Raw genomic sequence first — 15,234 nt, forward strand, 5'->3', positions numbered from 1 at the left:
TTTCATAGTTGTTTGTATTGGCACAAACTACTATGTAAACCATTTTTGGGCTGATTTAAGGATTGAATTACAGTACTTTGGCGATAAGGATGAATCTTAACTAGGAATCCCTATGTATTACATGCACCCAATTAGGTAAAGGGAAGGTTTAAGAAGCAATATGGATGAATCACAGCCATTGTTTCATAACTAACCCTAAGTCACCTAGGTCTTCTTATAGAAGAAAAACCCTAAACTTCTTATGAAGAGTAGAGAGGGAATGAATGAATGATCAAGGAGAGTTTTGTATGTGTAAACCAGGACATTCATGGTGACAAAGGCATTGTGATCTAAATTGAATTGTTGAATCAATTAAAGGAGAACAAAGGAAGGAAAAAATGAACAATAGAGAGATATCTGATCAAGAATGATCAAGTACACAATAGGACAGAGGTGATCTGACATCAAGCAATAGAGTGTTAATCGCAGGATCATTGCTGAGACATTCTAATAGGTGAATCAGTTAAATCTCTTAACAAAGTAGTCGTAACAGACTGTATTGAAATCCTCTAACAAGGTGCTTACTTAATTGTGAGTTAAAGTCCTTTAACTAGGCACACTTCTAATAGGGTGTTGAAATCCTTTAACAAGGTGAGAGCTAATATTCTTTGTAAGCCTTTAACAAGTCAGACCTTTCATAAGGTAGATCATGTTTCATGATCAAACATTGTAACCTTCATTGGATACAATTTATTACTACAGTAGTGAAGATTTGTGGGTGTCATCCCCACCCTAGTTTTACCTTCTCATTGAAGGGTTTCTTGGTAATCATATCTTGTGTCATGTATGTGTGAATGCTTACTTATTTACATAGTTTAGATGTATATGCATTACATGGTATTTTAGTTTACTTATTGAATATGTGAGATGGATGTGTGGTGAATGTTTTATGGGTTAAAGTTTGAAGCACTTATTCACCCCGTGCCCCACCCCCCCCCCCCCCCCCCCCCCCCCGCCCCCTAGAGTTTACCTTTCCTATTGTAATTCTAACATGAAATATTTCTTAGAGGACTAACTAGAGGGAATTCAAAATCTTAAACTCTCCTGATAATGATAGAAAGTTGGATTATGATGAATTACTTGATCATATCACTCAGATGGAGAAAAAATTTAAATATGACAACAACAATTCTAATAATCAAGTGAAGTATGCCAATACCAAGTTGAAAGTGCTAGAAATATAATGCAAACTAGGTGACTGAGAGGGGGGTGAATCAGAAACCACTTAAACTCCTTTCACTTAATCCAATTTGTTAAGTTGACTAATCTACTTGCATGCAAGAAACATAAAACAATAAAGTAACAACACCATAACACAATATTTGGTAACCCAAAAACCCTCCAAGGAGAAGGTAAAACTGGGGTGGGGATGATACCCACAATGCTTCACTACTATAGTAATAAAGTTGGTCTATTAAGGCTTGCAATCTATCACTTATGGTGACCTTACTTAATTAAGAGTACTAAGGATGGTTAGGTCCACCTTGTGAAAGGATTTATACAATACAATTAAGTATGTACTATATTAGGAGTTTCTGCAAAAGACTATTAGGTCCACCCTATTAAAGGATTTGGGACTGATGCACTTGTTAGGATGAATCAGTGGATTGATCTTTGAAATGAAACTCTAATTGTTGATGAAGATCCTTTGAAGTAAATTGATCACCTAGCGGTGATAAATGAGCCTCTTCCTTTCCTTATGTTGCTTGTAGCCTTCTAGATATTCTACTCTTCCATATTCACTTCTATTCAATGTTCTTCAACTAATGGTACAATGGTGTTTTTGGATTAAAAAAATACCTCATACTTATATCCATCCAAATAATTTCATCATAGGTCAGCTACAACATAAACAATTCCAAAAATAATTACCAAGTTGGCTTAGTGTTGTAACTCAGATCTAATGACTTACTCGGGTGATATTGAAGACACTTAGGAAACACTTTCACCTTGGCTAACTCTGGCACTCAATTGATATTGGATGCATAGTTCATACTGATCACTCGATAGACACTTCTGACTTGGTTCATGCTACTCTACCATCTTGATTATCATCTTGGAACAAGAATACTCTATTGACTTAGTTCTCACTAGAGCTTGGTAGAACTATCAACTTAGTTGACACTACATCTCGGAGGGAACTGTCAAATCTGTTGACACTGCAACTCGGTTGACACTGCTTGCTTCATGCTAGGTTAACACTGTTGGCTTGGTTCCCTCATGAGCTTAGTCAACACTACAAACTGGTAACTCAGTTACTATTGTATTCTCATTATGACTAAGTGTTTTGACACTAATTGACAATATATCTTGCCATGAGATTACCAATCTCCCCCTTTGGAATTAGTGAAAAAAACACTTATCATGTACAAGATCTAAAACATGAGAGGTGAATTTGTTTTGGCAAGTTTCTTTCCTATGTTTTCCAGCCTCTTCTTTCCTCTCTTCGAAATTTGAGGAATCTGATTCTCAAGTGAGATTATTGTCTTAGCTTCCTCATATGTTCCAAAATAAGTAGCCTTGAGCTCCATAGGATCATTGATGAGAGCCTCAGTAATGTCTCTTGTATCATCAATATTTGCCTCATATGACATAGGTTTTACCCATGAAATCCTAGGTCTAACTACTTGTATATGAACTTTGTCATAGTCAACCAAGAAGCATATATCTTGCTCATAATAATCTATGAGTTTCTTAGGGATCCTAAGCCTACTTTGCATCCTCTCCTTGAAGTTATCAAAGTATGCATCCATGATTCTTTCAAAATTCTCACCCATCTCATCTATGAACTCATTAATTTGATACAATACTAGGGTATCCTTCCTCCAAACAACATTTCCTTTTGAAGGAAATAATTTTTGTACATAAAAGAATATATAGACTAAGAGTAAATTGAACTTACATGTATTATTCTTAGAGGCCCGAATGCTCTCCATGTTCTGTCTTAGATGGATGCATTGAAGCTCGACGAAGTTAAAGGATAGGTTCTTCTTTGCAACCTTGTATGCTAAGTCCACTACTTTACATGAAATGTTGTTTGGATGGCTTGAACTATAGATTTTGTGTGCTATAACATGGATACCAAAATTGATTTACATGTTAGTCACATTGTTCAACTTCATACCTCTGCCATCCCATTCAACTAGGGTTAGCTTTGGCAGTTCTGCCCATCCTAGGGTTTTGGTAGCGTTTGACTTCTCCAACATTGGATACCTAGTTATCCTATGAACCATCTTATTCATGATAGGATAGGTCTTCTCTCACCATAATGTCATCTCATGAACTTGGCTTAGCATAGGCCTAATCCATTTGATTCAAAAATTTCTTGACATGTGGATGATATGGGTCAAACTCTTGACCTCCGGATGTTTTTGTTATGGCTTCAACACATCATTTTGGCATAATGCACCATATACCTTATCTAATTCAAGATTCCCTAATTCTTGAATAGAATAGTGATAAAACACTATGACATCATGAATGAGAAGTACCTTTGGAGGAATTGATGAGTGTTCTCCTTGTGGATACATCTCCTTGATAATTGCTGGATATAGCTTGAATTTTAGAGGAATGCAGTTTGTACTCTTTACCAACATTTTCGAACCCTTTTTGACCTTTGCACTAGAAGGTGTTGCCATACTGCTTGGTGGATGAAGGATTTGAAGATGGTGGCTTTGCCTAAGACTTTCCTTCAACAAATTTACTCTAAATCACTTTGGGGGCTCGAGGAATGTTGTGCTCTTTGAAAAATTTGAATTTGCAGTTAAAAATGAAACTTCAATTTCTCCCTTTTATCAATTTTTCAATTTTAGGGCTACATTAATGCTCTATACCTGGGTAGGTGAAATATGCTTGGTTTGGTCTTTAACCCTTGAATGCTTGGTTAACACTAACTGGCCATGTTAGGTTGAGTCAGTGACTTGGTTGAGTCTATCTACGCTCAGTTAGGTCTAAGAGGTAACTTAGTTAGATCTAACAGTTCGGTTAGGCCTAAGAAGTGAATTGGTTAGAACTAACAAGTCAGTCAAGTCTAAGATCTTCTTTTGTCCAAGTGCATCTGATATGTTGATATGGACTTTCTTGCTTGGATGATTGAAATTGATGTATAATATGATTTGATCAGAGCTCTAGTAGTCTCCTTGCAATCTTATGTAGAGATGATTGAATCAACCAATTCATCACCTTGAGTGTCAATAACCTCACTGTTCTCACTTGAATTCTCTGGAGATTTCCTCACCCATTGCTACTTCATTTGAGTCCTGATCTTATTAGTCTTTGATTTCTTTTCATCTTCAACTTCATCTCTATTCATGCAATTCTTTGCTAGATGACCAAGTTCTTTGCATATATAGCATCTTTTGGTAGGATTCCTCTTTCTGAAGTGAGTCCTCCTGCAATTAGCTCTAATATGTCCATATTCTCCACATAGATAACATCTACACCAAGTGTTGTAATCCCAACCAAAGATTACTTTAGAAAGTTGTTCAATAGGATTCCAATTCTTGGTTCTGTACTTTGAAGATTTATGGCCTTGTTTGTTGCATGTAAAACATTTTCCTTCAAACTTAGTTTTATCTGTGCATTCACTTGCTCTATGTCAATGTTTGCTACAATTGTAACATTTTCCATTAAACTTTGACTTTCCATTACTCCAACATTTGTTTGAAGTATACCCTATCTTTCCACAATGATTGCATGTAGGTCTTTTGTTGATTTGAGCTCATTAATGTGATGATTTGCCTTATTCACTGTAGCCTAATCTTGTCTTTCCCTTTTGTCTATTCTAAGATAGCTCAACCAATTGATCCATGCTTTCTTGTGATCTCATTATTCTTTCATTGGTTTCTCATTCTATTCTAAGATCATTCATGAGTCTTTCATTTTCTGTCCTTAGATTGATGACTTCTTGATTTGTATTATTCAACTGATTTACCATATCCACCTGATGTAGAGAAAGCTAGTGGATCTAATTATCCTTTTCTTATAACTTGGTGTTGAGTAGTCTTCTATCTTCTATTTCCATAATTTTATCATTTTTAGCTTGGTACTTTTGTTCCATGACTTCACATATCCTAACTAAATGAATCTCATGTTCTTTTTTCAATTGTCCAACTTCTTCTTGTAGAGCAAGGTTCCTTCCAAGTAGATCTTCTATAGTTGCATTTGCTTCATCTGAACTTCTCTCTTTACAAATATCACCAATAATTTCTTCCATGTATAGATTGTCATTCATTTGTGCTGCCAATTCTTTTCTTCTTTATAGGGATTGGGAGAGTTGATTCTTCAGTTTCTTGATTTGTTCCATGACCACATGTAGATCCAACTTTTCATTTTCAATGGCTTTCTCTAGCTTTTATACTTCCATTGTCTCTGATCTTTTCTCTCAAACTGCTAAATTTCTGATAAGTGAACCTTGCTCTGATACCAATGGTTGGAAATGTAATGCAAACTAGATGACTGAGGGGGGGTAAATTAGGAACCACTTAAACTTCTTTCACTTAATCCACTTTGTCAAGTTGACTAATCTACTTGCATGCAAGAAACATAAAAAAATAAAGTAACAACACCATAACACAATATTTGGTAAACCATAAACCCTCCAAGTAGAATGTAAAAATTGGGGTGGGGATGATACCCAGAATGCTTCATTACTGCAGTAATAAAGTTGGCCTGTTAAGACTTACAATTGATCATTCTAGCGATCTTACTCAGTTAAAAGTAATAAGTACTATTAGGTCCACCTTGTGAAAGGATTTATACAATACAATTAAGTATATACTTTATTAGGAGTTTCTGCAAAGGATTGTTAGGTCCACCTTGTTAAAGGATTTGTGACTGATGCACTTGCTAGGATGAATCAATGGATTGATCTCTAAAATGCAACTCTAATTGTTGATGAAGATCCTTTGAAGTAAACTGATCACCTAACTGTGATAGATGAGTCTCTTCCTTTCTTTATGCTTCTTGTAGCCTTCCAGATATTCTACTCTTCTATATTTGCTTTTATTCAATGTTCTTCAACTCATAATACAATGATGTTTTTTGATAAATAGAATACATCATACTTATATCCATCCAAATAATTTTATCATAGGTCAGCTACAACATAAACAATTCCAAAAATAGTTACCAAGTCGGCTCAATGTTGTAACTTGGGTCCAATGACTTACTTGGGTGATACTGAAGACACTCGGGCAACACCGTCACCTTGGCTAACTCTGCCACTCAATTGATACTGGATGTTCAGTTCATAGTGATCACTTGATAAACACTTTTGACTTGGTTCACACTGCTCTACCAGATTGATTATCATCTTGGAACAAGAATACTCTATTAACTCGGTTCTCATTAAAGCTCCGTAGAATTGTCAACTCGGTTGATACTACAACTTGGTTGGAATTGTCAACTCAATTGACACTACTTGCTTCATGCTAGGTTAACATTATTGGCTTGGTTCTTTCATGAGCTCAGTTAACACTGCAGACTAGTAACTCGGTTACTACTTTCTTTACATTATGACTAAGTGTTTTCACACTAATTAATAATATATCTTGCCATGAAATTAATAGAAAGGACATGCATCTTTATTGCATTGGATAGGCAAAAGAGAGGAATGATAAGATCAAGTCATGGGACATGATTGTGAATAAGTTGTCAGCTAAGTTCTTATTGGTAGATTATCAATTAATTTAATGAGGAAATTATAGAACCTAAATAAGGAGTCTAGAGTAAAGGAATAAATGAAATTTTTTTACATCTTAGATATCGGATATGGACATAAGGATGATTAAGTTGAAAGTATTTCAAGGTACTCGAATGGTTTGAAGACATCTATTTAAGATGAGATCATTTTGTTTAAAATGAAAATTATCTAGAAAACACATTTATTAATATTTTTAAAAAATAAATTAATTTATTTTAAATAATGAGCTCTTCATTAAAAAAATCATCATTTGGATTATTATTTTTAGATCTTCAAGTTCAAAGGTTGGATCTCTGATTTTGGCACCCAAATTCAACATTTATAATTTTGTTGAATTTGTGACTTGGCTAGCCCAAATTTGGTGTTTCTAATATATTTATACTAAATGCATTCCTTAGATCTATTTGTATAGATACACATTACTCTTTTTGTTAGGGGTTCTGGCTCATGCATTGTATCTTGTATCTAGATTAGTGGAATAGTTTTTTGATTTTTTCCATTGAGAGAGATTTCACCATGGCTCTTTGGTTGATCATCCATACTATTTTTTTGACAAAGTATTTATTGCATTATTTTTTTAGTTTGATCTCATGCTATTGTAGTTTACACATTTAGCACAACTTTAGTAACTTTCTCATATTGATTTTTAGTCAATTTTAGTGCATAATTTCCTTTTTTAGATAGTTTTTATTTTTATTTTTATTATTTTTATTTTATATGGAAGATCAGGGATCATATTTAAGGGACAAATTCTGTAATTATAAAGAGGAGATTGATTCAACAATTTTATGAGAAACCTTTTTTTCATTCTATATGGATTGTAATTTTTTTAAATCTAATATAATTTTTTTTTTGAAAAATTAATTTAAACATTAAATTATTAAATTATAAATATTTATTGATAGATATGCTTGATAAAAATATTAGTTATATGTTTTCTATTTTTAAGTATTTCAATTATTGTGAAATTTAATTTTTATTGGTATAATCATGTTTTTAAAATGATTGTGCCCATAAAAAATGATCAAATAATAAATTAATTTAATTTAATATTTATTTGATCCTTTCATTAATAGTTAATAGTAGATGCCTAAATTCTCTTATTGGATTGTTTTAATCAAATATATGTATTTTTTTAGAAACAATTAAAATATTATTCTATAGATCACAAAAAATTAGAGCTCTTTATTCTACATGCCGTAGGCTAGTACTATTGCATTCACTTTGTATGATTAGCTAATTAATTTTTAAAGATCAACCAATTATATTCATTTATTTCTATTGAATTTCAATATTTCTAAAGTTTCTATTTTTTTATCAATTAAAAGTATTTCTAAAATGATTTATCTCAATTGTAAAAATAATTTATGTACTTATAATCTAATTCATCTATTATTTATATAATACAATACTATTAACTATATAGAAGAATAGACTATTATACTTAATTAAATTGTATTATATAAATAATAGATGAATTAGATTATTTTATTTGTTTACACGTGCTTATAAACTTGATTAATGTGTTATAAGTAGATAAGCACATAAATTTTTTTTACAAACATGAGTTAATGTATTATAAGTAGGTAAATTAATTTTATAATTTGAGAAAGGTAAGTTGTTGACTCACTTTTAATAAACAATTGTTTAGGTGTTCTTTTTTAATAGTTTTATAATTAATAGATTACTATTATTTTATTATAATGTTTAATCTCCGAAAATCTTGCCATTATAAATATAATATGGAGAGCTTCGAGTAAAGGGGTCCTATAACACCTAATGCATTGAGCCAATTATAATTGAGATAATTCATTTTTAGGAATATTTTTAATTGATAAAAAATATATAAACTTTATAAATATTGAAATAAGGTAAAAATAATTGAATATAATTGGTTGATCTTTGCAAAATTAATTAGCTAATTGAACAAACTGAATGCAATAGTACTAACCTAAGACAAGTATGATACATATTTATTCTATTAATTATAATTATATATTACATATTTATTTGATTAACTATAGCTAGAACTGTTATTTTTGCATAGAATAGCCACAACTTTATCCTCAATTTGAATGTTTATCCCAAGATAAATATGAACATAGTAGAATATCAAGATTATTCAAATGACAAAGATGACTAATCAAAGTTCCCCACTAGCTAGTTTCACATTATTCTAGCAATCTAGAATGTTTATCTATCAAGCCTAAGGTTATTTTTAGACTTCTCATAGTTAGTCTCAATAATTTTGTTTTACCAGTAATTTGTTTAGTGTTAGAATTTTAAAAATTAGAATCTGTAATTTTTTTAATGAATTAGTTAAGAATTGTTTTTTCAAGAGTGCTCTCTAAGACTTATTGTTTTTGATAAGTAGGAGATAATTTCTACAAGAAGTCAAATTGTGATATTGCTATCAGAATTTAATTGTGTGATTTTGAGTCAAACTCATTGACCCATGTTTCATGAGTAGTGATTCAACATGAATCCATCTCTCATGAGAATAAATGGAACACTTAACACTCATTGGATCTAGATGATGCTCATAGGGATGAAGCACCGAGACTTCCTCGGAGGTCACCCATCCTAGTACTACTCCAGCCTGAATGCACTTGACTACGGAGTTTCCTCCATAGTTAAACTACAGAGTTCAACATTGTTTTGGCACTAACAAAGATATTGATGTATATAATCGGAAAGCTAAATTCCGAAGTAGTGGTGACCATCTCATCCTTTCATTGGCGCAAGCAGAACAAATTTTAAAAATAAATAAAACAAAAGCGAAGCTTTTGGGGTACAATTGAAACTTCCGTTTTGATAGGGAATTTGAATGTCAACCAAAAACCAACAGCTGACATCCAAATTTTAATGCCCGTGACTATACAGCCACGAAAATGCACTTGCTTTACATTGCTTTTTTGAACTTTTTGAAAAATTGACCGAGTCCTCTCCTTCGTAAGGAAGTGCATTTTCGTGGCTGTATAGACGTCGCCAATTTTAATAGGCTTTAAAAAAGTTTCGTCAGTGCCTATTTCTCTCCATAAACAAATCTGGCTCTCCGTACATTCCTAACACACTGCAGCAAGTGTACTCAAAGTCTGGTCATTTGTTTCTCTCAAGTCAAGGTCGGTGGTTACAATCGCTGGAAGGCTTAGCATGGATTTAGATTGTTCAACTTCAGACCCTTCAATGGAGGTATGCTTTGTCGATTAAAATAATGGAAAGTAATTCTAGGAGTACTGTGGTTTGTTAGTTAAAGATATCAGCAGACGACAAGTGATACGAAGCCTGAAAAGCGAAATTGATAAAATAGAGACTAGATTTTAGTCTGGCTAAGTCCGAGAACTAAAGACATTTCCAGAGATAGGAGTCTGAGAAACGTAAGTGCAAAGTTATTGGATATTCCATGGGAGGGTGACCATGGTTTAAAAGAACATAAGAGGAAAAATAGGCTTATTTTATCATCGGAAAATAAGTTACGTTAATGAGGTCTGAACCTGCGCTTAGTATGCCCGCTATGAAATTTGAACCCAAACTTGAGCCGAATTTGAATTTATTGTTGTTCACTCTACCCCCTGAACATCTATCAATAAGCCCAGGCGAGGTTTGGAAGTAAAATAATGGATTTGTTCTTGACAAACTGTAATGAAACATTAAGTATACTGGAATTGAATCTTGATTTAATAGGACATTGAGAGAAAATAAGTTTATTTGAATTGATAAAATAAGTAACATACACGAACATTGAGCCTATGCTTGGCATGGAATTTGACTTTTATCCTCTCCTCAACTTTGATCAATATGCACAATTGAGGTTTTGAGGGTAAATAACAACGAAAAATTACTAGATTTTAATGCTACATGAGTAAAATGCCTATGCTTGGAATTGAATTTAAGTTTTTATGTTCATTTCATCCACTGAACTTTATCAAGATTGAGCTGAGGTTTTGAAGGATTATTAGTAATATATAGCTGCTAGGTTTAAATCTGTTGGAGTAAAAGTTTGACAAATTGCCTCCTCTCAAAGAGTCAAAGAGAGAACTAATCTTTGACAATCATAAAATATGTTCATTTAGCGTGGAGTCCATGTAGACTAATAAATTGTTGATATCTTTATTAGTTGCCAAGGGTAGGTCGAGCTATATCCCTTCATTTTAGCAATATTGTTGGAAGTTTGTACTAGGTTCACGCAAAATTCCATGTTGTGTTAGGTCTAGACTATAGTACATCACCAGCAGTGACAGTACCTAGATTAAGTTTTGAAGCTTTACCAAAGAAGAGGGTTGGATAATTAATGGAGAGAGAAGGGTTACTGGAGATGGGAGAAATGAAAAAATCAAAGATGTTCTATCTTTGAAGAACATTGAGTTCAACTCTAGAGATGATGCTTAGTTTTTTGTTTTACTTTGAAGCAGACATTGACATTTTCAATTATGTATCTTGGATCTTTTGAATATGATCTTTACTCTTGATGGCTTTATCTTCAAGATTCCGTTTTCCTGTCTGACCAAACATTCCACATGTAGAAAAAAGAAACAGAAGACCAAGAACTTAATTAGAGATTTATCTTTTAAGAACTGTTGTAGCATATGTTCCATTTTGTGGTGTATGTGTCCATAGTCGATCTTTTTCTGCAGTGGCCACCAAAGCAAAGAGCAAGAGAGTTTAATGCTTTGGATGCTTCATCACAATCAAAGAAGATACGATCTTGGGTTTCATTACATTTGAAGCATCTAGTGCATATGTGGAGGCCTATGATGCCCTCTTGAACGATTGTCTCTGGTAATGATCTTTTTTCTATCTAACCTTGGAATGTTTTTTATTTTTGGGGTGACATGTTGGCTCTGGATTTAAGTCAAATACTTGTCAGCAGGATCATAATCTTGTATATGATGGGCAGCATCTATAATTGTTTAACAACCAGTGGAGTTAATGTCATGTCCTTCCCACTAAAGCCCACTGAATTTTAATATCATAATAGCTATAGCGTTTTAAACACATATAATAATTATTAATGTTCAATTATTCTAAAAATACTATTTTATTTGTTATGCAAGATGAAAAATTGAAGGCTTTGTTCTGGAAAAGGAGACCAACAAAATTAGGAAAAAAGTAAAATCACTTTGGTTTACACTAGGATTGGATCTTTATTTGAAAGATCAGTAAAAGCAAATGCATTAATGTTCAATTTAAAAATACATGCCAGGTAGTCTTTTAAAAAAAAAAAAAAAACTTTACAAGGCTCTGTATTACTGTTGGTGCAATTGTCTTAGCTGGAATACTAATTATTATTATAATAAAATAAATGAATTTTATTTTATTTTATTAAAGAGGAGATTTTAATCCTACTTTCAATGAATAACAAATCAAAAGGGAAAAAGAAAAAACTTTTCTCCACAACATTAGAACAGTGGTTGACCTGGTTGAACTGGTTGCAGGTAGGCTATGGAAGAGAGGAATATAAGAAGTTTGGTAGAAGAGGAGATGAAGTAGGTCCAGTGGAGGCCGTGGAAGAAGAGGAGGGAATAACCAACAAGAAGAAACGAGCAGAAAATTGGCAGGATACTGAAGTAGATGGGTTGGTCACTGCATACCGGCAAATTCACAAGAGACTGGCCTTAGCAGGTAGAAAGGGTAAACATGTCTTCAGATCTGCACAAGAAAAATGGAATGAGCTGTATCGAGTTTTGCTTTCCATGGGCATTGAAAGACAACCGAAGGAAATTGAGAGGAAATGGTCCAATTTGATCACAGGCTACAAGCAGATAGCAGACTGGAATAGAAAACATGGACATTTGAGCTACTGGGAAATGGATGAGCATCTTAAAAAGGAAAAGACGAAGATCAAAGAGCTTCCGGCAGCTCTTAGAGTTGAGATTTATGATGCAATTTCTGAATTTCATGGTGACTCTTATATTGGCAAGCCCCAGTTTCAAGCCTTAGATTTGACAGTGCATGTTGACCTCCCATCTTCTACCTTGTTCCCTTCTACTGGTAAGGATTCTCTTATCTTAAGTGGACAATGCAGTGGTCTAAATTATAAGGATTGCAGATTGAGTTCAATGCACACAAATTGGACATGGCTCTAATAGAGCACGATGCAAGCACAAATTCTATATTGAGTTAACTCCGCCTCTCCTACTGTGCGCTGCATCTCTTTGCTTGGATAACACAATCCAATGCTCCCTCTCAGCTCTTATAAATCTTGCCTTTATGCGTTCACTTGCTGTTTATATATTGCAAGTGAGCAGATACTTCCACTCTTCCTATTCATGGTTGAAAACTTGAACAGTCTCCCATTTGGGAACTAATTGAGGCTGATTTGTTTTTCCTTCTTTTGACTTATTTTGGTCAACTGTGTTTTATTTTAGTGTTTTAACGAATAAAAAATGGTTCATCTTCAATTCAAACACTAAGCAAAGTTTTTTTTTCTAAAATCATCAATCAAACTTCCAGAGTGATTTTGAAGGAAGAAAAGGAGTTGTTGATACATGAGGAAATACAGGATATGATTCTGAGATGTCAATAATTGCAGCATGATCATTTCAAATTGAATATATCTGTAACCTCATCAGAAAGTGCTCCAAAAGAAATAAAACCAGTTCCAAATTTCACCGTGGTGTTTTCTATCCCAAGAGGGTTTCTCCATGTTATATTACTGTCTTTTGTTTGGATGCAAGCTTTTCTTTGGATGGTTTAATAAACATAAATATTTTAGTCATTGCATTGTTGCTCACCAGCTGTATACGAAAGTAAACCATTGTGAAAAGTTTTAGGAAACATTCCTCCAATGTGGGTATGTGTAATCACAGTCCTCAAGCAACATGGACTTACACATTTCTTTGTCAATGACCTAAGACTAGCATGACTGAAAAGCAGATCACTGAAGGGAATAATATCTTTAATAATATTCCCTTGCCTCAAAAAATGGGTGACTTCTTTCTTCCAAAAGAATAACTTACATGCATGGCTAGCATACTCATTGAGTAGTTGCAGACTTATGTGTAAAACCCTAAAATGAATAATTGAAGTAAAAATTTACCTCTATAATAAACCCAACCAGTTATAACTTTGTCAAACACCAATATCTTCTCTAATTCAGTTGTTTGACATTTCGTCAGACACTTTGCAAGCAAGCTATGATGCCACTGTAATAACCCGTGCAATTCTGATTTTTATTTCTCGATTGCTAACTTGAGAATTTCATCAAACACTTTGCACACAAGGGATATATATAAATGCCAAACTTTAATTGATACGCTTGCAAAACTCCAAACAACCAACAACAAATGTTTTTGTAATTTTTTTGAAACATAGAGCATTGACAGTAAATGAGAAAATATGCATCTACATCAATAAGACATTAGGGCAACAAATTCTGATGTAAAACTCTGATATAAATCAGATTAGAAATGGTTTCTAAATTGTTACACATGCCCTAAGATATTCAACTCTATCCTCCATGCAATGCAAAATGAAATGGATAGGAACTTGGAAACTGCTCAAGAGAATCTAGATTTTTTATTGTAGCGAGTTCCTGTAGCAGCAACAACATTGTAGCGAATTACTGTAGGAGATCACTGTAGCGACAACATTGTAGCGGTGTTAGTTTAGCAGTGATACCGTAGCAAGTTACTGTAGCAGCGTTACTGTAGCAAGTTACTATAGCAATATCCCACTTATTCCTTCGATCTTACTCTATGAATCTGGCCCTAGGTCACAAATTTGACACAATGAAAAGACAGATTTGTTTTCTCCAACAACTACAGCCCCTTGAAGGATCTTTCACCAGTATGCTTGAATAGAACACTTGTATGATGTCCTCCCAATGCCAAATTCAATAAATATTTCACTAGCTCAAATGGAGGCACACAAAAGAACTCCGTTCTTTAGTGGCAAATGTTGAAACCCTTGGCTTCACACAACTCCTCAAATGTAAATGACAATAATTGGATGATAAGAAAAGAGCCTCTCATGCCCCCTTTATTCTTTCCTTGTGGGAGCTCACTTATTTTTCTCCCCAATGTGGGATAAAATATATTCTTATATTTTCACTTTATGATAATATTATAATATGAAATCATAATATTTTCACTTTATTATAATATTATAATATGAAATTATGCCCCATCATAAAGTGCCAATCCCCAATAAAACCCTCTAACCACCATATTAGCCTACGGGGATCACAATAATAGGCTAATCCCTGAAATTTTGATGCTGGCAAAAATGGGGACATTACAACCTCTTAGAAAAAAGTGGAAAAAATCATTAAAAATGGCCAACAACAATGCAATTACTAGCAAATTTGGTGTCCATTTTGTGTGCCTTAACTTTCATTGTGTTTATAAATGTGGCCATTGAAAAATTTGGGTGTAGATTGATGAGCTTAAGGGGCTTTGTAATGAATGGTTCATAAGGCACAACACTTGGTGAGGGTTTTGCAAATGGGGTTGCAAGTAGAGTGGGTTTAACCATGGAGGGAACTCCATAGT

At 33.5% G+C, this 15,234-nt stretch overlaps 1 protein-coding gene across 4 annotated transcripts in view; it reads left to right on the forward strand.

Annotated features, from left to right (window-relative positions):
* Window positions 1-9,730: 9,730 nt before the first annotated feature.
* LOC149538180 (nicotinamide/nicotinic acid mononucleotide adenylyltransferase-like) overlaps window positions 9,731-15,234 on the forward strand; it is a 254,735-nt gene continuing 249,231 nt past the window's right edge. For 2 of the 4 annotated variants that reach the window (XM_089799556.1, XM_089799559.1), the window contains exons 1-2: window positions 9,731-9,934; window positions 12,178-12,733. In XM_089799556.1, the coding sequence (XP_089655682.1) occupies window positions 9,896-9,934; window positions 12,178-12,733 (595 nt within the window). In that variant the 5' untranslated portion in view covers window positions 9,731-9,895. The remainder of the gene's footprint in view (window positions 9,935-12,177; window positions 12,734-15,234) is intronic. The other 2 variants (XM_089799558.1, XM_089799557.1) reach the window with 2 other exon arrangements.

The sequence above is a fragment of the Cupressus sempervirens genome, chromosome 9 (genome assembly GCF_028749045.1).
Source record: "Cupressus sempervirens isolate cs-2001-9-10 chromosome 9, ASM2874904v1, whole genome shotgun sequence".
Lineage (NCBI taxonomy): Eukaryota > Viridiplantae > Streptophyta > Pinopsida > Cupressales > Cupressaceae > Cupressus > Cupressus sempervirens.